Source organism: Eretmochelys imbricata, chromosome 1 (assembly GCF_965152235.1).
Source record: "Eretmochelys imbricata isolate rEreImb1 chromosome 1, rEreImb1.hap1, whole genome shotgun sequence".
Classification (NCBI taxonomy): Eukaryota; Metazoa; Chordata; order Testudines; family Cheloniidae; genus Eretmochelys; species Eretmochelys imbricata.
The window spans coordinates 211,479,847-211,500,908 of NC_135572.1; the positions used below are offsets into that span (position 1 = coordinate 211,479,847).

Here is a 21,062-nt window from a genome sequence, read left to right on the forward strand (position 1 = left end):
CTTGAGCATATGGTGCTGGCATCATTTGCATGTGAGCATGTCTGATTCACATGTGATATCCTGGGACAGTATGCAAGGTGTGACTCATTCCCCACGCACTGCAGCTCTTCAGTCCAGATCAGCCCCTGTCCTTCTCCAAAGTGAGCTCCTCTCGGGGTAGATAAAGCTCTTCCACACTCTAATTCATTACAGATAACACTGGCAGCTTTGAGATCAAAGTGTGCATCACAGAGTGTAGCCCATGTTTCACCATGTCTTATTTCCACACGTCCTGAGCAGGGATTATCTCCTCCCACCAGCCGAGGCTGTGAGTAGCCTAGAGAGTCAAACAATCCATCAATGAATGTTACACTTACACTCCATACTCGCCACTACACCTTTCAGTAAATAGACATGTTTTTCAAACTTTTTCATAACAATGTTTAGAAATCATGGATTATACCTATGAGTACATTAAAAAATACAGTACCTGTAATTAAATATCTGTTCTTGAAATATGGACCTTCGTGTCACTATTTAGAAATGAACACTACTGTCAGTGTTTTTTAACTAATTGTGAAGGATGTGAGAGAGGTCTGTATTATTTTATGCAGTTTTGCTTGTTTTCTTGCTGTGTTGTCTGCTACAGGATTACTAAAAGTACTCCAAGAAGAGGTGTGTTCTTAATTCAGTTTAGCTAACTTGGGTTAAACAGCAGTGAGGACACACCAGTTCAGCTTTTAACTCAGGGCAGGCCTATACTACAAACGCTGCATCAGCAACTGCACCAGTGCAGCTGTAGTGCTTTGATGAAGACACTCTAAGCCGAAGGGAGAGAGCTCTCCTGTCAGCTTAATTACGCCAGCTCCACAAGAGCTGGTAGCTATATCAGCAGGAGAAGCTCTCCCATCAACATAGCACTGTCTACACGGACGGTTAAGGTTGGTATAACTAGGTCTCTCAGGGGTGTGGATTTTTCACACCTATGAGCAGTGTAGTTATACCCATAGTGTAGACCTGGCCTGAGATTAGCAGTTCAAATCAAGCCCAGGGCAGCCTGAGGTTGAATTTGAGCTGCTAACCTGAGTTAAAAGGCAAGTTGCCATGTTTTCACTGATATTTTAATTAGAGAAAAGAAAAGGAGTACTTGTGGCACCTTAGAGACTAACCAATTTATTTGAGCATGAGCTTTCGTGAGCTACAGCTCACTTCATCAGATGTATACCGTGGAAACTGCAGCAGACTTTATATATACACAGAGAATATGAAACAATACCTCCTCCCACCCCACTGTCCTGCTGGTAATAGCTTATCTAAAGTAATCGTCAGGTTAGGCCATTTCCAGCACAAATCCAGGTTTTCTCACCCTCCACCCCCCCACACAAATTCACTCTCCTGCTGGTGATAGCCCATCCAAAGTGACAACTCTTTACACAATGTGCATGATAATGAAGTTAGGCCATTTCCTGCACAAATCCAGGTTCTCTCACTCCCTCACCCCCCTCCAAAAACCACCCCCATACACACACAGACTCACTCTCCTGCTGGTAATAGCTCGTCCAAACTGACCACTCTCCAAGTTTAAATCCAAGTTAAACCAGAACATCTGGGGGGAGGTGGGGGGAGGAAAAAACAAGAGGAAATAGGCTACCTTGCATAATGACTTAGCCACTCCCAGTCTCTATTTAAGCCTAAATTAATAGTATCCAATTTCCAAATGAATTCCAATTCAGCAGTTTCTCGCTGGAGTCTGGATTTGAAGTTTTTTTGTTTGATAAGTGAGCTGTAGCTCACGAAAGCTCATGCTCAAATAAACTGGTTAGTCTCTAAGGTGCCACAAGTACTCCTTTTCTTTTTGTTTTAAGATAGCGACCTTAATTAGAGTTAACTAATGGGGGTTAGCTAACCCACGTTAAGAATACACTTTTTTGCAGTCTATGCATTCCCTGAGGGTTAAATCAGACCTGGATGGTTTGTTTCCACAAGAAACAAGACAATATTTTAGATAACTCATTCACTGATATTCAGAAGAAAATACAGGTGACAATACCTTTGAAATTTTAACACTGTCCATGCTGCGATCAGCTGCTTGGCTAGTGAAGTCGGGGGAGATCCAGGTGGGAAACTGGAATAAAATGCTTTGAAATGGATAAAAAGAATGTCCCTGAAGAGCAGGCAGAGGAAGTGGTCAAGTTATTGCTCAAGGGGAGCAAACTGATAACAGAGACAAGCCCTGGAGGATGGGTCTTAACTTTTAAGCAGCTGGACCTGCCTAAGTTTTAAGGAAGATGCTAAGCTTTAGGTAAGATAGAAGCATATTTGTTGTGTAAAAACTTGTTCTGCCTTATTCCCGCTGCTGCAATTAAATAATACTGATACCGAGGCAGTGGCAGTGCATAACCAGCTGGCTCTGTCCCTGATGTAAGGGCACTCTGCATTGGAGATATTCCCTGGGGGAGGTTGCACTTGTCCTGTGGCCCCATGCTCCAGGTTAGCTCTGCCATTAACCTGCTGTCTGACCTCAGACTAGTCATTTCACCTTTCTGGACCTCCGCTTTTTCCTGTAGTCTTTGTCTGTCTTTTCCATTCAGACTGTGAAGCAGAGACTGATTATTTACTTTGCATTTGTACAGTGCCTTACTGAAAACAAAGGCAAATTTGTATTAAAACCAAAAGAAATTTTGCCAGAGTAAAGACTGAGAAGAAAAAATGTGTAAGGACCTCAGGATTTGGCAATATGAATGGGTCTGAGCCTAACATCCGGGGAGGCAAACTTTAATTGCAAGAATAGGCATGATTTTAGGAGTCAGAGAAGAACACTCCTCTCCCCAAGTGCGAATTGAGGGTGCAAATGTATTTGTTTATTATTACTTATTCTTATTATTAATTATTATTATTTATTATTATTATGTTACGGTAGCATGTACGGTGTGCTAGATGCTTTCCAGACATTCTAGAAGGGAAGGTTCCTGCTACAGGGAGTACGTGGTCCAAGGACAGAGAGACAGGTACAGAAAGTTTAGTTTTATACAAAGAAAGTTTTATACAAATTAAATAGATTTACTGGAGACAGCATGGCATGTGAGATAATTAGTGTTGCCCACTCTCCCCACGGTACTGGGTAAGATGATTTTGGCCCCGGCTACGGGAGCTCTCACCCCCACATCTGCCTGTCCCCTGTCCAGCAAATAGGTCTGTCCCTACCTAGCCACCCATCAGTTCTGTTCCCTCCCAGGTGCCAGCCCTCAGTTCAGCCCCCCAGCCTCAACTCTGCCCCTCCAGGGAGCTCCGCCCCCTCCCAAGCCAGTGCTGTGGGAGGGGCAGTGGCATATTAACGCCTAGGCCGGGAAGGCCTAGGCCTAGGGTGGCAAATATGCAGGGGCGGCAAATTTATAATAGCAGCCAGAGGCTGCTTCCCCCAGTGCCGATTTATACCCTCTGCCCCCAGCCCCACCCCAACTCCACCCCTTCCCCGTCCCCTGCCCTTCCCCAAATCCCCACCCCAGCCTCGCCTCCTCTCCTTCGCGAACCTGTTTCATGCACAAGCACTGGCAGGGAGCAGGGAGAAGCAGGACCTGGCAGCGCCCTTAGGGGAGGAGGCAGAGGTGGAGCGGAGGCGAGCTGGGGTGGGGGCGGCAATTATTTCTGGGCCTAGGGGCGGCAAAATCATTAATCGACCACTGGGGAGAAGGGAAGCCTGTTGCTCACAGGAAGGGAGGGAAACGGGGGGGAAGAGCCACCCTGAGCTGATGGCTCTTTGCTCCCCCACCCTCCAATGAAAATGGCTTCAGGTTGCTGAAGGGAAAGGGGGAGGAAGAGAGCTCTGCCGGAAACAGTTATGACTGGGGTTGTTTTACCCCAGGAGGCGGGCAAGTAAGGCAGCCAGCCGATCAGAGGACTCAGGTTGGAGCTTCTTGCCTCATTGTAGGACTGGGCCCCAGACCAGCCACAGTTGTGTCACTTGTGGAAAAAATTGCAAGAGTGGGCAACTCTGGGCTATAAGAGGGACTAAATGTGAAGAGGGCAGGGCCCTTGTAGATGAGATCCCAGAGGCCACAGTGTGTGCAGAGGGACATGTAGTGAAAGGCACAGAGATTTTAGAAATAGAACAAGGGGGTTTTTCTGCTTTGCCTTCGGGTTTCTGAGCCTTTAGGGGTCACTTGTTCAAACTTTTCAACCCACCTACAAAGGCTAGAAACTTCCTTTTGAAAGTGTGACACAAAACAAAATGGCAAGAGTTGGTACCACTGCAGCTGTGAGGAGAGAATGATATTTTTGGTCCCACCTCTCGCCTACAGCTCTTGCAGGCGCAGAGGTCGTGTTTTAGAATCCGAGCCTGTCCTACCAGAGCTGCTGGAGCCTGAATCCCCTCTTCCATCCATCTCACCTGTTTGCCTTTCTGGGATCCGCACTAGCTCATCCTTTGCCCATGTCTGGCTTTAGAGCATGAGCTGTACAAAGGGTCCAGCCAGGCCAGGAGAGCACTGAGCTGCCAGCCTCCTGCTCACCTAGCTGCACCACTGGCAGCTCCTCCTTCCTTAGATTTTATTTATTTTTCCTCATGTGTTCCACAGAGTCCTGCAGGCTTTTATTTGTGTGTAACCCCAACCTACGGTTGCCAGCCCTTGGAGTTCAGGATTCAGCCTCTAGAGGGCCTTATCCTAAAGGACTACAGCTATAATGGCTACTAGAGCCTCCTGACCCCATTTCCAGCCTGCTTGGAGTTAGGGGTGGGGACAGAAGGAACTAAAAACCTTGTCCAAGGGCAACAGGGAGGCTTCTGCATGGGGGATCTAGATGAGCAGTCCACTGAGCCTATGACAAGCCAGAGCTGCACAGCTCTCAGCGACAAGACAGACTGATTTTACACAGTGAGTTTTAGTTTGGAAGCTGGAAGAGAGACAGCACCACTCAGAGATTCATGCTCTTAGACTCTAGCTGCATGGACCAGGCAGCACCAGCATTTGGAGTGAGAGATCCTATCTGGGACTCGCTACTGATAGCCAACTGAGACCTTAGGAGGATTTCAGACCAGGGAATAGCAAGCCTGGTTGGATCCAGGACATGATCCTGCCCCATTCGGGGATGGAGAAATGCTAAGGGGACTTTTGTGTAAGCCGGCCAATGCTGCAGCGGTGCAGACACTATACCAGGATACACAAACTCAGCCATACTGTCTGCCTTGGTAAGGTGCCAGGCAGACAGCTGGGGTTTGGAAGAATTTATGAGTGTTAAATTCTGGAGAATAGGCTTACTTATTACAAGAGATGACCAGCAATTTTGCCACTCAAGTTACTGGTTTTATGGTAAGTATGAATGAGGGTGGGTGAGTATGTATGTTGTGCTGAGAGTTTTGTACTGATTTGTGCAGGTGGTGAATGAGGGGTGTGGGCTAAGGTGAGGAGCTGTGTGTGTTTGATGTTATTGTGTGTTCTGTGAGTGGTTGTGTTGATTTGTATGTGGGTTGTGTTGTGCTGGGAAAGCTATGTTGATTTGTTTGGGTGTGTCAGTTGCCTTGGGGAGTTTGTGGTGAGTTGTATGGGTGGCAAATCAAACTTTGAAGAACAGTGGCATTTGGGCCAAGGACCCCATGATCTGTGCTGTCCCTCTTGTATCACTGACTCATTACAACCAATTAAATTGTTGCATGAAAATTAGCTGTAGAGTAGGGGTGGTGAATGGTTGAGTTAACTCTAATATCACAGTGGTTTAGGACTCTTGGCATGGCATAGATGGGTACGTTACCGTTATATATAGATTAGTTAACCTTAACCTTTTCCTTCCCTTGAGCCTAGTTTCCTGTTCACAGTAAAGTTACCACCACTGCTATGCTGTTATTTTTTATGTGTCCTTCCTTTGCTGGGGTTTGTTCTATTTACTTGATTGTCTCCTGTGAACAAGCAAATAAAAAAATAAAATAAAACAAGCACCTATCAGCGGGAACAAAATAGCTGTAATCAAAACCAGCATGAAATAACTCCCTAAAAAACTTAATAAAAAGACAAAATAATAAAATAATTAAAAAAAAAAAAGAAATTAAAGAAACAAGCACTCATCAAACAACAATTGATTAGAGCATAATCATTCAAAAATCATTGGTCCCAATGAGAAAAATCATTATATAAACAGGGTGCCTTGCCATGAAACTTTGGATTTGTCCTGCCAAGACTTCCCCAGAGCATCGTGTCGCAACTGACAGAACCGAGCTCCTACCTACCTGGCCACTAGATTGCGCCGGACTCTGGACTGGTAACTATAACATTGACTGGCGGGACAGTGTGTGTGCGTGTGATTGAATGCATATGCTAATTGTTGTATCTTCAATAAATGTGGCATATTGCCTTTTCCCCTGAAAAAGATCTCGTGTGCTTCTTATAAGCATAACAATAGTAAGTGCCAGGGAGAGAAAAGGCCATACCCCAGGAGAGAGGGCACCTGTGTTAGTACATCAGGTGCCAATGCCTTTGTCTGTCACACTGTGTACTCAAAGAATATCATAGAATATCAGGGTTGGAAGGGACCTCTGGAGGCCATCTAGTCCAACCCCCTGCTCAAAGCAGGACCAATCCCCAACTAAATCATCCCAGCCAGGGCTTTGTCAAGCCTGACCTTAAAAATTGCTAAGGAAGGAGATTCCACCACCTCCCTAGGTAACACAATATGTCTATGTCTAGTGGAAGGTGTATGTGCACAGGAGACCCTTCCCATACTAGATGCAATTATGCAATTTTACTCAGCCCTTGCACAACCACAACAGGAATTTGGTGAATTCTGATCACTCCATTTTATGATAGATACTCATAAATCAGAGAATGCTATAAGGAGTGAGACTATGCAGACACACTGTGGACTGGGGGGGCAAGGAAACTGTGGCCAAATGCACCCCTGTAATCACAACCTGCACACTATTGTAATAATCTTTGTATAAAATATGCCTTCTGAGGTATCATTTGGAAACTAATAACTCACTGGGCAATAATATCATGGGGAAATGTGTGTAGCATCATTATGTGTGAAGTTATGAAATTCCCCTGTATGATGTTAAAGGGACATGTTCAAATTCTTGTGGTCAGATTAGGCAGAACTGGTCAAGTAGGTCTTAAACAAAGGGATGTGCAGTTACCTCAGTTTACATATACTCTGTAAACAGAGTCCTCAGACAGCAGGGGAGAAAATAAAGGAGACAAAGACAATCTGCATCTCAGAACATACAGGTTTCAGAGTAACAGCCGTGTTAGTCTGTCTTTGCAAAAAGAAAAGGAGTACTTGTGGCACCTTAGAGACTAACCAATTTATTTGAGCATGAGTGAGCTGTAGCTCACGAAAGCTCATGTTCAAATAAATTGGTTAGTCTCTAAGGTGCCACAAGTACTCCTTTTCTTTTTTCAGAACATACAGGTGAAATAAACAACATGAAGCATCTTTCCTTACTAGATTCCATGTCTCCTTCTGCTCAGCTGGACAGAATTTTATGAGGGGGACTGAACTATATAAGTAAAGGGCAAACACCCAGGGGTATCTCTCTTCCTGTCCATCTCCAGTCTGACAGAGTGATTTCCAGTTTGGTAGCATTTTACATTCATGCACAACATACCCAAAAGTGAAGAATCAGGCTCTGAATTTCACTCTGGTGGTTGGGAATAATTTTCTAAAAGCCTGAGTGATCATGCAGTTGAATAAACACTGTGGGAAATAACAGATCTACCATTAGATGTGTGACATGAGGTTAGACAAGACTCTAATGGGAAATGCCTTGCATGATCACAGAATCATAGAATATCAGGGTTGGAAGGACCTCAGGAGGTCATCTAGTCCAACCCCCTGCTCAAAGCAGGACCAATCTCCCATAGTTTCCCCAGATCCCTAAATGGCCCCCTCAAGGACTGAACTCACAACCCTGGGTTTAGCAGGCCAATGCTCAAACACTGAGCTATTCCTCCCCCCCAAATGATGCTGTAATTGGATCTGGCTACTCTCTGCCACTAAAAGTTCCTATTGTCTGATACTTTCTAAGCTCTCAAATGGCTGCATAGAGAAAAGTATGGGTCTATTTCCTTTGAAAACATTATTACTCAACAGGATTTTATGGGCTTTCCAGGTAGGCACACCAATGCCATGGCGATAGGCGCAGTTTAAATATGTACATAGAATAGCTTATTAAATACCAATACTTTCCCTAGTTTGGATATACAAAATAAATTTGAAACCCATGAAAGGAAAATGGAAAATGTGGTATTGAGACAACTGCAGTGAGGTTAATAAAGGAGACTCTAAAGATATCTGGGTTGGGAATTACATAGGGATTTGCTCACTATAATGTGAGAGTAATAATTTCAGGATTTGGTCATATTTACCCACTTCTACATTAGTTTGTGGGAATGGAACAAACTCTAGATTCAATCCCTTTTCTCACATGGCAAGTAGAAGGATGGCTGATTTCTTACCTGAGCAGGTCACTCCAGCATGGAAAGGATGAGAGCATGTTGAATTTACATTCCGTGTTAAAAATCTGCAGTCCCAGATTGTTGACTCACTCCCATGACAAACATCTCCTACTACCAAGTATGGTGTGGAATCTTCTCCAAAGTGGGCAGCACCATGGACACTAACTGCAGAACCACATCCCAAGTGTTTGCAAGCTACTGCAGCATGTTTCATAGGTGAGACAGTAGAACACAGAATGGCGCTCAGTTCACCAATCTTAATCATCGCTCTCCCAGCACATGGGTTGCTTCCGTTGACCAACTTTAGATCAGTAGTTCCATCTTCAAGTAGAATCAGGACAGAGTTATTGGAGAGAGCACTGAGCCACATCCCCATTATTATTACTAATGGAGCTAGTCAAATAGTATTTGAAAAATATAATACGGTAACTCCTCACTTAACATGGTAGTTATGTTCCTGAAAAATGCTACTTTAAGCGAAATGATGAGTGCAGCGGAGGGCAACGAAAATGATTTGGGGGCTTGGGGACATGAATTATGAGGAGAGGCTGAGGGAGCTGGGGTTATTTTGTCTGCAGAAGAGAAGAGTGAAGGGGATTTGATAGCAGCCTTCAACTACCTGAAGGGGGGTTCCAAAGAGGATGGAGCTTGGCTGTTCTCAGTGGTGGCAGATGACAGAACAAGAAGCAATGGTTGCAGTGGAGGAGGTCTAGGTTGGATATTAGGAAACCCCATTTCACTAGGAGGGTGGTGAAGCACTGGAATGGGTTACCTAGGGAGGTGGTGGAATCTCCATCCTCAGAGGTTTTTAAGGTCCAGCTTGACAAAGCCTTGGCTGGGATGATTTAGTTGGTGTCGGTCCTGCTTTGAGCAGGGGATTGGACTTGATGACCTCCTGAGGTCTCTTCCAACCCTAATATTCTATGATTCTATGATTTGCAGCAAATATTGTACAAAGGTTGTTGTGTGAGGTGTCTATGAAAAGGTTATGATTTGCTGGTTATGATTATGCTATCTGTATGTGTGTATCATTTTTGTAGTCGAAATTTATGAATATTGGCTATGTACTTGTATCTCAATGTGTAGCATTAGTGAAACATTTGGTCAGTTTCTTGAGAAAGGAATTTGCAGATTAAGTGCCCAATCAAAAAACACTTAAGTGACAATGGACCTCAGGAGACTCCAATCCACATGAAAAGTCTTCCTGGGATGTTCAAAGTAGCATGTGAGCAATGGCTGATCTCCCTGTAAAAGAACTGAGTCATGCATGGACATGTGACTTGCCCATGTGGCTACAAACTCCATGTTGGTGCTGTGATTTTGCACAAGAGAAAAAAGGGGTTTCCGCCCACAAGAGAAAGAATATAAAAGGCCCTGGAAATCCTTCCATTTTGTCTTCAATCCTGCTTCTTACTTCTGGAGAACCTTACAACAAACTGAAGCTCTGAACAAAGTACAGACGCTCCCCGACTTACACAATCGTTCTGGTCCGTGTAACTCAAATTTTGCGTAAGTTGGAAACGTATACCTGATCATTAAGCAAAAAAAAAAACCCTCCTATTTCTAGTTTATGGAACTTTTTCTGTAAGTGCGGATTTGCGTAAGTCGGGTCTTGCGTAAATCAGGGAGCGGTTTGTACTGCCCATCCCAGCTGTGGATGTACTCCAGAGACTTGACTTGAAACTGCAGTTTATTCCATCACTGCTACAAGCCTGAACCAAGAACTTTGCCATTACTGTATGTAATTGATTCCATTTAACCAATATTAACTCTTATTAATATTTATTTCTTTTATGAATAAACCTTTAGATTTTAGATTCTAAAGGATTGGCAACAGCGTGATTTGTGGGTAAGATCTGATTTGTATATTGACCTGGGTCTGGGGCTTGGTCCTTTGGGATTAAGAAAACCTTTTTTCTTTTACTGGGGTATTGGTTTTCATAACCATTTGTCCGCATAACAAGAGGCACTGGTGGTGATACTGGGAAAGTCTGAGGGAATAGCTTCTATAACTTAAGGTCAGCCAGTGGGGTGAGACCAAAGTCTTCGCTGTTTGGCTGATTTGGTGTGCCTTAGTAATAAAAGAAACCCAGCCTTGGGCTGTATTTGCCCTGCTCTAAGCAATTTGTCCTGAATCGATACTCTCAGTTATGTCCCGCCAGAGGCAGCATTGTTAGAGCTTGTTCCCTGTCCCCCCATTGACTCAAACCCTCCCAAGTGGTTCATAGTTAATTCTGTGTCCTTCTTTTAGAATGACACGCCCCGCACACAGCCAATCAAGTTTGCACAGAGTAGCAGGGAGGGGGAAAGGGAGAAGAAAGGGGGAAGGGGCTCTACCCAGTTCCACACCCTTTTTCGTTTCTTACAGGAAGTAGATAAGGGAATAGATTCAAAAGTTTTATGACTACTGGAACTGAAGATACCTCAAGGGAGGAGAATTCACCAGGATAGAATTACTTAGGCCTGGTCTACACTTGAAATTTAGATCAATATAGCTACATCTCTCAGGATGTGAAAAATTCACACCCCTGTTCGCCATAGCTATGCCAACCTAAACCCTGTTGTAGATGTGGCTAAATTGATGTAAGAATGAAAGTTAGATTAACTAAATCGATGGAAAAGTCTCCATCACTGTGGGAAGCATCTACACCGGGGTGCTCCAACAGCACACCTGCAGCACCATAGCTGTGCTGGTGTAGTTCTTGCAGTGTAGATACACCCTTTGACTGTAAGCTCTTTGAGGCAGGGACCATCTCTTTTTCTGTCTCGGTACAGATGAAGCACGGTAGGGTCCTGGTGCATGACTGGGGCTCCTAGGCACTATGGTAATACTACTGATAAGAAAGAAATACATTTTCAAAGAGGAAGAGGAGATGATGATGACAAAACTAGCACAGGGCCACGGGTCTTGTCTGTGCTTTCCACCAGCTACATGAGCATTCTGTTGAAGCTAAGTCCTTCTGAATAATGGAGGAATATCTTCAGGACAGTAACAAAGCAGTATCTACAGCTGATCAAATACTAAAAAATGAAGTTGGTGAATTATTTGCATATTGATTCAATCATATCTCCTTAGCATCGCCACCTTCAGGAATATTCAGAAATCTAACCAGACACTCTGGTGACCTTCCCCAGACCTGGTGAAGACCTCTGTGAAGCACAAAAGCTTGTATCTTCCATCAACAGAAGTTGGTCCAATAAAAGATGTTAGGATCCTGGGGCTGGGAGGTGGGTGGAGTATGTGATCCATTGTGGAGGGAAGAGAATTATTACTTATTAGAGAATTGAGGTAAATTTGTGAATTTGACTCCCAACCTAACTCTATCTGTCTATTCTAGCCTAGTGTAGGCTTTTCTATAGAACGTATAATTGCAGCAGCTATATACTACCTCTCCTACTCCTACACAGCAAGGGCACCAAGGCCCAGGATAGATTGTCTGGAGACTATTGGCCATATTAGTTCATACACATGAATTCAAAGTTGAACACACATATTTGAGCAAATCTTCCAATGTCTTTCTAGGTGACACAAGGTAGGTGGGGTGGAGTTTAATCCCTTACTGCTCCAGTCAGTCCTGTACCTTCCAGCACCCATACTCCCTTCTTGTTTTTGCATTTGTTATCCCACATACTCAGTTGTGTTTTGTGCCTTGAGGTCCCTCCCCTCGAGCAAGGGGTCCAACATTTAGTTTTGGGTGTGCCTAGGCTCACCTTTTTCCAGAATCCAAATAAACCTGTCATTTCCAGGAAGAAATTATTGTGGGCTGGAAATATACAAGTGGCAGGATGTCTGGTTTCTTACCTACACAGGTTACTCCAGCATAGTTTCAGGATTTGATCATATTTACCCACTTCTACATTAGTTTGCAGGAATGAAACAAGCTCTGGATTCAAGCCCTTTTCTCTAATGCCAAGTAGCAGGATGGGTAATTTCTTACCAAAGCAGGTCACTCCAGTATAGAAAGGATGAGAGCATGTTGACTCTGTATTCAGATTTTCCAGCCTGCAGTCCCAGATTGTTGATTGATAACATACATCTCCTACCATCAAGTATGGTCTGGAATCTTCTCCAAAATGGGCAGCATTATGGACACCAAATGCCTCTCCACATCTCAAATGTTGGCAGATTTCTGCAGCACGGGAAGCAGTAAAACACAGCTTCATCCACTGACCATTACGTTCAATCTCCACTCTCCCAACACATGGGTTGCTTCCATTGAACAGCCTGAGATCAGCAGCTCCACCTTCAAACACAATCAGGACACAATTACCAGAGAGAGCACTGAGCCACGTCCCCATCATTATTATGAATGGAGCTGGTCAAATAGTATTCAACAAATATAATATTTGGCAAATAGCAGTGGTTTATGCTTTGTGAATCTTTCACAAACAAGTCCCAATGTTTTTTCTAAAATATTCTGTAATCTCTGTTTCAAAATATTTCATTGGCACTATATGGAGATGGTAAAATTGTTAATAATGATACAAAAAAGGCAGGAGTGTTCAATAAATAATTTTGTTGTATATTGAAAAAAGCAAGATATTTTAGTCATATCACATGAGGATGATGAAATACCTTCTAGTCCATTAGTAACTAAAGAGGATGTTAAACTATTTACTGGGGATAAACATTTTAAAATCAGCAGGGCCAGATAACTTGCACCCAAGAGCAGGCTGAGAAGGTTTCTAGCCTGCTGATGTTCATTTTTAAGAAATCTTGGAATACTGGGGAAATTCCCGCAACGCTGATGAGATTACTAGAATGGTTGCCCGACTGGGATTCCAGGGGGGCCACAGTGAGATTGCTTAATCAGGGAAAACTGCAAAGAATGGGACAGACAATTCCGAAAATTGGTGGTTATTTCTAATAATTAGATTCACCAAGCCAGCAACAAAACAGCTTCTACAATACCTACTGGTTACCCAGAAACCATAAATACTGTTCGCTTAAAGCAACCCAGACTTGGGCTCCCACCCAGACAGCCAAGTCAAATATGATGAGGGGATTACTGAAAATCTTGTTTATCATATAAAAAGTTGTACCAATCCCAACGAATCAGACACATTACCCTCCAGGTCAATGAATATTTCAGATCTTATCCAAATACATGCTTACAGCCAATTCTTATTAACTAAACTAAAATTTATTTTTAAAAAAAGAGAGAGTATTGGTTAAAAGATCATTATATATACAGATATGAATAAAGTTCTTAGGTCAGTTTCATAGTAGAGATGGTGAGCTTTAGAGTTGAAAGGAATTAGTTTAGTTGAAACAGAATTAGTTTAAAGAAAAGGAGTACTTCTGGCACCTTAGAGACTAACAAATTTATTTGAGCATAAGCTTTCGTGAGCTACAGCTCACTTCATCGGATGCATGCAGTGGAAAACACAAGTGCCACAAGTACTCCTTTTCTTTTTGCGGATACAGACTAACACGGCTGCTACTCTGAAACCTGTCAGAATTAGTTTAATATGTTATAGGCCAAGGTCCAATATCAGGGTGATCCAAGACTGGAGACCTCAGTCTTGTGACTCAAACTTCCCCTGAAGAAGCTTAAGGATATCTAAGACAACAGTATCAGGGCCCTGGAATTCTTTTTATAGTTCTCTGGCAGCCTCTTAACAGCATGCAGTCCTCCGGTGAACAATAGGCAATCATCGTGGCTTTGAAGTAAGACCTCTATTTCCTAAGTACCACCAGTAATTAGCTGCATGAATTAGAATAAGGCAACTGCCCATCTCCCCCCAGTTACAGGTAGCTGTCATAAATATAAAGGGAAGGGTAAACCCCTTTAAAATCCCTCCTGGCCAGAGGAAAAATCCTCTCACCTGTAAAGGGTTAAGAAGCTAAAGGTAACCTCGCTGGCACCTGACCAAAATGACCAATGAGGAGAGAAGATACTTTCAAAAGCTGGGAGGAGGGAGAAAAACAAAGGGTCTGTGTCTGTCTGTGTGATGCTTTTGCCAGGGACAGAACAGGAATGGAGTCTTAGAACTTAATAAGTAATCTAGCTAGAGATGCGTTAGATTATGATTTCTTTAAATGGCTGAGAAAATAGCTGTGCTGAATAGAATGAATATTCCTGTCTGTGTGTCTTTTTTGTAACTTAAGGTTTTGCCTAGAGGGATTCTCTATGTTTTGAATCTAATTACCCTGTAAGGTATTTACCATCCTGATTTTACAGAGGTGATTCTTTTTTACTTCTATTAAAAGTCTTCTTGTAAGGAAACTGAATGTTTTTTCATTGTTCTAAGATCCAAGGGTTTGGGTCTGTGGTCACCTATGCAAATTGGTGAGGATTTTTACCAAACCTTCCCCAGGAAGTGGGGTGCAAAGGTTGGGAGGATTTTGGGGGGAAAGACATTTCCAAACTATGTTTTCTCAGGAACCCAGATAAAGTTTGGTGGTGGCAGTGGAAGTCCAAGGGCAAAGGGTAAAATAGTTTGTACCTTGGGGAAGTTTTAACCTAAGCTGGTAAAAGTAAGCTTAGGACGTTTTCATGCAGGTTCCCACATCTGTACCCTAGAGTTCAGAGTGGGGAAGGAACCTTGACAGTAGCTTACTACAAACTTCAAAGAGAAATAAAGACAATGATATTGTTACATTCACGGTTCATCTAAATGTTAACATTTCCTTTTGATCTCTGAATTAACAGAACATAGTGACAGACAGGAACCATTTGGTTACATTGTTAACCTCTAACAAGATACAGGTAAACATTTTCTAATTCTCTATCAATACAAGTCTACATTTCAAAGCTCAAGTTTATCTAATATGGAATGGCCCTAATTACCATTTACATACTTTTTAATATGTCTCTAAAGGTTGAATTTGGGTTCTGTAGCCTGCTTTTGGACTCAGTGTCACAGGTGGATACAAGTAACTGTAAATGTAAGATACTTAGACTTTTGTAAGGTGTTTGGTTTAGTACTGTACATCATTCTGATTAAAAATAAGCACTATACAATACAGTAACTCCTCGCTTAAAGTTGTAGTTATGTTCCTGAAAAATGCTACTTTAAGCAAAACAATGTTAAGCAAATCCAATTTCCCCATAAGAATTCATGTAAATGGGGGCGGGTTAGGGTCCAGGGAAATTTTTTTTGCCAGACAAAAGACATTATATACATATACAGTATAAGTTTTAAATAATTTTAAACAAACTATTTAATATTGTACTCCTCAATGATGATTGTGAAGCTTGGTTGAGGCGCGGCGTAGTGGGGTCGGGGCACGGGGGCTTGGCGTGGGGTCTGACACTTCTGCCACGGAGTGGGGTCGGCGGCTTGCCCACTCCCCAGCTGGAATGCCAGGTGGGCAGAACGGGGCAAGCCCCCACACCCCGACCCTGCTCCCCACTGGGTGGAGTGGGGTGAGTCAAACAACCTTAAACGAGTGTGACTTTAAACGAATATGTTCTTTAATAGATCAGCAACCTAATAATGAAACAATGTTAACCAGGACGACTTTAAGTGAGGAGTTACTGTAATAATAAAGCACATTAAATGGATTATGATCTCCAAAAGTGGCTGTTAATGAGGAATCATGATTGAATGGTGTGTTTGTGGTGGGCTTCTGCACTCATACTGTGCTGATCAGCAATGATCTGGAAGTAGCTATATAAGTCATTGCTGATAATATTTGGAGATGACACAATGATTGGCAGAGTGGTAAATAATGGGTAGTAAGTAGGAGTAGGGAATTGATTTTACCTTTGTATATGGCAGTTCTTGTGTTCACATATTTTAAAGGACATTGAAAAACTGGAGAGGGTACAGAGAAGAGCCACTATAATGATTTGGGGGCTGGAGAAAATGCCTTATAATGAGACACTTAAAGAGATCCATCTGGTTTAGCTTGACAGAAAGAAGTTTGAGAGGTGACTTGATTAGTCTTGTCAGAGGGATGCCTCTATACTGGGCTGCAATACTTTGGCCTCATTTTGGTTGTTGGGTTTAGTGTGTGGGTGCTGGCAGCCTGTGATATACAGGAGGTCAGATTAGATCAGGGGTTCCCAAACTTGGTTCGTGGCTTGTTCAGGCTAAGCCCCTGGTGGACCATGAGACCCTTTGTTTATCTGAGTGTCCACAGGTACGACCATTTGCATCTGCCAGTGGCCGCGGTTCACCATTCCTGGCCAATGGGAGCTGCGGGAAAAGGCGCGAACCAAGCCACCGCTTCACGCAGCTCCCATTGACCGGGAATGGTGAACCACGGCCACTGGGAGCTGTGAGCAGCCGTACCTGTGGACGCTCAGGTAAACAAAGCGTCTTACGGCCTGCCAGGGGCTTACTTGGAACAAGCCGCGAACTAAGTTTGGGAACCCCTGGACTAGATGAACAGGTGGTTTCTTCTGGTTCTAAACTCTATAACTCAGATGGTGGGTTTGGCTTTCATACGACAAAAGTCACAGGTGCTTTCTCCGAGGGAAAATTTGTTATCACTTATTTGCCCTACCCTGGGCTAGGAAAGAATATGCAGAAAAATATTCCAAACACAAAACCCGAAGTCAAAATTCAGGTTTCCCAAGACCACATGTTTCAGCTTGCATCCTCTGAGATGTAGCCCCTGAATCTGAAGCTTAACTGATCCAGCATTCAGATTCTGGAGGCCAACAACTTCCAGCATTTGAATTGCCCCCATGCAGACTCAGGAGAGCTGTTTTTATCTGGCCCTTCTCTTATCCTGATAGGCCTCAGACTCTGTTTTCCTCAGCAAGCCCCACCTAATCATTCAGGATTAAACCAGTGTAATTAGCCCCTGTCTCTTCTGGCCAGTTGTTAAGGCAACCCAACTGATTCCCACATGTCATCACTCCCTAGTGCTCATTTGATTTCCAAAAGAAAGTGAGAAAGGAATTTGAACAGAAAAATGTTGCAGTCGAGCAAAGGGAAGAAAGAAAAAAAAGGCAACGTGATCTTTCGTACTCTATTTGTATCACATTCACTAATTTAACCATCCTACATGCAATGTGAGTTTTATAGACTAATGAAACCTCCCCTAATAATGCATACACCCTGTAAAGCGCCAGACCACTTTGTCACATACCTCTCCCTTCCTAGGGGGAATTACTGTTTCTATTTGCATCTCTCCATAGACTTTATGTTTTATCTCAAACTGATATAATTGTAGGGCTAAATACCATCTAGTAATGCACGTTCTTATCCCTCATTGGGTTTAACTCAGTTAGTGGAAGGTGGTTAGTTAATGATGTACTGGTAGATCCAAATGAATAGAATTTTATCATTTACATGCCAGAACTTTTTGATAGATGGCTCAAATCCACATGTTGTTCAGCTGTTACTCTTCTGCCCCTTTGGATAATCTTCTGCACTCATATACCTTTCTTTCATAGAACCATAGAATATCAGGGTTGGAAGGGACCTCAGGAGGTCATCTAGTCCAACCCCCTGCTCAAAGCAACTAAATCATCCCAGACAGACCTTTGTCAAGGCTGACCTTAAAAACCTCTAAGGGTGGAGATTCTACCACCTCCCATTCCAGTGCTTCAGCACCCTCCTAGTGAAATAATGTTTCCTAATATCCAACCTAGACCTCCCCCACTGCAACTTGAGACCAATGCTTCTTGTTCTGCCACCACTGAGAACAGCCTAGCTCCATCCTCTTTGGAATCCTGTCACGTTATTGACTTGAACTGGAACCATATAGAACATGGTTGCAACCAAGGTCCTGTAGTGGCACCAAATCTTGTATAAAGGGGGTCTAATAAGGTGTCTAAGACAAGATTATGGTTTGCTGGTTATGATTATGCTATCTGTTTGCATGTATCATTTTTGTATTTAAAGATATAAGTATTGGCTATATACTGTCTGTATTTCAAACTTATGCTATGCTTCTGGGTGACACCCCAGACAAGTTGCTGTCAGCTCTGCCTAGCCTGCTTGATGGCCCATTGAGGACCATCAGCTATACAATTGACCCACTGAGAGAAGGCAGACACGCCTTGCGACTCAGCAAGGTATGAAGGGACCTGCCTATGGAGAGAACTCTGAGGTTTTTCCATGCCATGTGATGGACAGCTTGTCTCTGGAACAAAGAAAGAAAGATCACATGGCAAGAGAATATAAAAAGCTGCTGCAGCTCCTCCATCTTGACTTCAATCCTGCTTCATACCTCTGGAGGAACTTTGCTATGCTGAAGCATTGAACAAAGGACTGAATGACCCATCCCAGCTGTGGATGTTCTCCAGAGACTTGATTTGAATCTGCAGTTTATTCCATCACTGCTGCAAGCCTGAACCAAGAACTTTGCCATTACTGTATGTAATTGATTCCATTTAACCAATTCTAGCTCTCATCTATATCTTTTTCCTTTTATGAATAAACCTTTAGATTTTAGATTCTAAAGGATTGGCGACAGCGTGATTTGTGGGTAAGATTGGATTTGTATATTGATCTGGGTCTGGGGCTTGGTCCTTTGGGATCGAGACACCTTTTTTCTTTTATTGGGGTACTGGTTATCATAACCATTTGTCCCCATAACAAGTGGCACTGCTGGGGATACTGGGAAACTGGAGTGTCTAAGGGAATTGCTTGTGTGACTTGTGGTTAGCCAGTGGGGTAAAACCAAAGTCCTCTCTGTCTGGCTGGTTTGGTTTGCCTTGGTGTGCATAGAAACCCTAGCCTTGGGCTGTAACAGCCCTGCTTTAAGCAATTTATCCTGAATTTGTCCTGCCAATTTATCCTGCCAGAACCAGCATCATTACAAACTCCCCTTCATGTAGCTGAAGGCTGCTATCAAATCCCCCCGCCCCCCGCACGCTTCTCTTCTGCAGACTAATAAGCCCAATTCCCTCAGCCTCTCCCAGTAAGTCATGTGCCCCAGCTCCCTAATCATTTTCATTGCCCTCCGCTGGATTCTCTCCAATTTGTCCACATCCCTTCTGTAGTGGGATGTGGACAGATTGGAGAGACTCCAGTGGAGGGCAACGAAAATGACTTTCTGGTATATGCCTCCTCTGATACATTATTACCTAATTCTGGGGGCATGGTCAATGCTAAATTCCTTGTTTTCCTTTCAATCCAGGGTCTTAGTATATTTATATGAAAGTTTTTTCTCTTTTCTTCAGGTAATTCGATTTCACAATATGTCACTCCTACCTGCCTTGATACTATAAACAGACCGTGCCATTTAGCTAGCAGCTTATCTTTCGTAGTGGTGGGTAACAATAACAGAACTTTACTTCCCACCCTAAGCTGCCATTCCTGAACTAGTTTATTATATCATCTTGTTTGTGCCTGCTCTTCTAGATTTTCCTTAGCTATGTGGGAGACTCTGCAAGTTGTCCTTCAGGTTTATAGTGTAATCAATAATATTGGAAAAGTCAGTAGTTCATCCCTGCAAACTTCCTTTGATCATGTCTATGGCTCACTAAGCTGTCAGCCATACAACTCGAATGGAGAGAATTACATTGAAGCCTGTGTGGCTTTTTAATAAGCAAATGAAAGATAAAGTCCCACTGTCTGGGTACAGACTGTGCATAGATTTTTAATGTTCATTTCAGGGATTGATTCATCCTTTCCACTAGCCCATCCACCAGTGGGTTAGGGATCATTTGGATAAGGGCTAGTTCAGATGGCTTTAATGCCTAAGAGATAGTAAAAGGGATGCTTGGAAATTAGTTCCCTGATCTGTCAGGAACATTCTATGGATGTCCACCTTACTAAAGAGTATCATCACTTCCTCTGCAATTCTCATGGCAGTAGCACTGTAAAGGGACTGCCTCTGGATATTGAGTCATACAGTCACAAATAATTAAAATGTATTGATTCATTTGCAAAAAGAAAAGGAGTACTTGTGGCACCTTAGAGACTAGCCAATTTATTTGAGCATAAGCTTTCGTGAGCTACAGCTCACTTCATTGTTACAGAGCTACAGCAAACCTGATTCATTTGGTAACTCTGTTCTAATGGAGTCATTGCAATCCTTTCAAATTGTGTACCTACAATAAGAATTGAAATCAGCTGTCTGTTTTTTATTGTTTCTGGTCCACTATCTGACATTCTGGGCAGGATTAACTGTTGCGGTTCAGTGATGAGACAGAGCACAGCTTTATGCAAGCAAGCAGGCTGGTCAGCGGAGATGGGCTGTTCTCCCCCCGCCTTCCACCTTCTCCTTTTATTATATTTCTCCCCCTAAGCATTACACACTGCTACACAAAGGAATGTATGACGTTGATTCATATACTTAGTTACCATCCTTTAACTACTACAATCCTGGTTCTCAGGCCTTGAGCCCAGGCTAAGAAAGCCTCCCACAGTTGCTGTCCAAACAATCAAGTTCTCATGGTTCATATCTAGCCCTTGTCCTTGGATAGAGCAATGTGTGCATTGCTTCTGCGAACAGTCAGGGTGTGCCCCGCCTGCTTCCAAGTGGAATAGCTAGACATTAACCCTTCAATTAACACCATTCAGCTCCTTCTTAATAAATATTCATCCAGAAAAATTTTTGCAGAATTTTGGCCAATATCTTGTCCCTCCCTTTAAGGCCTGCTAAAGGAACTTGATGAGCTACCTTTCACTGCCAGCCAAAAATGCTGGGGACTACCAGCTGTTTCACCCATTTTCTGGTCTTAGGATCTCACATATCCTATATAAAATACTATTCAGTACAGTAGA

General features: G+C 43.1%; 1 protein-coding gene across 1 annotated transcript in view; it reads right to left on the minus strand.

The window, feature by feature from the left end:
• LOC144266170 (scavenger receptor cysteine-rich domain-containing protein SCART1-like) overlaps positions 1 to 21,062 on the minus strand; it is an 85,231-nt gene that overhangs the window by 25,647 nt on the left and 38,522 nt on the right. The window contains 3 exon segments of the mRNA XM_077819490.1: positions 2 to 316; positions 8,424 to 8,744; positions 12,362 to 12,667. Of these exon segments, the coding sequence (XP_077675616.1) occupies positions 2 to 316; positions 8,424 to 8,744; positions 12,362 to 12,667 (942 nt within the window).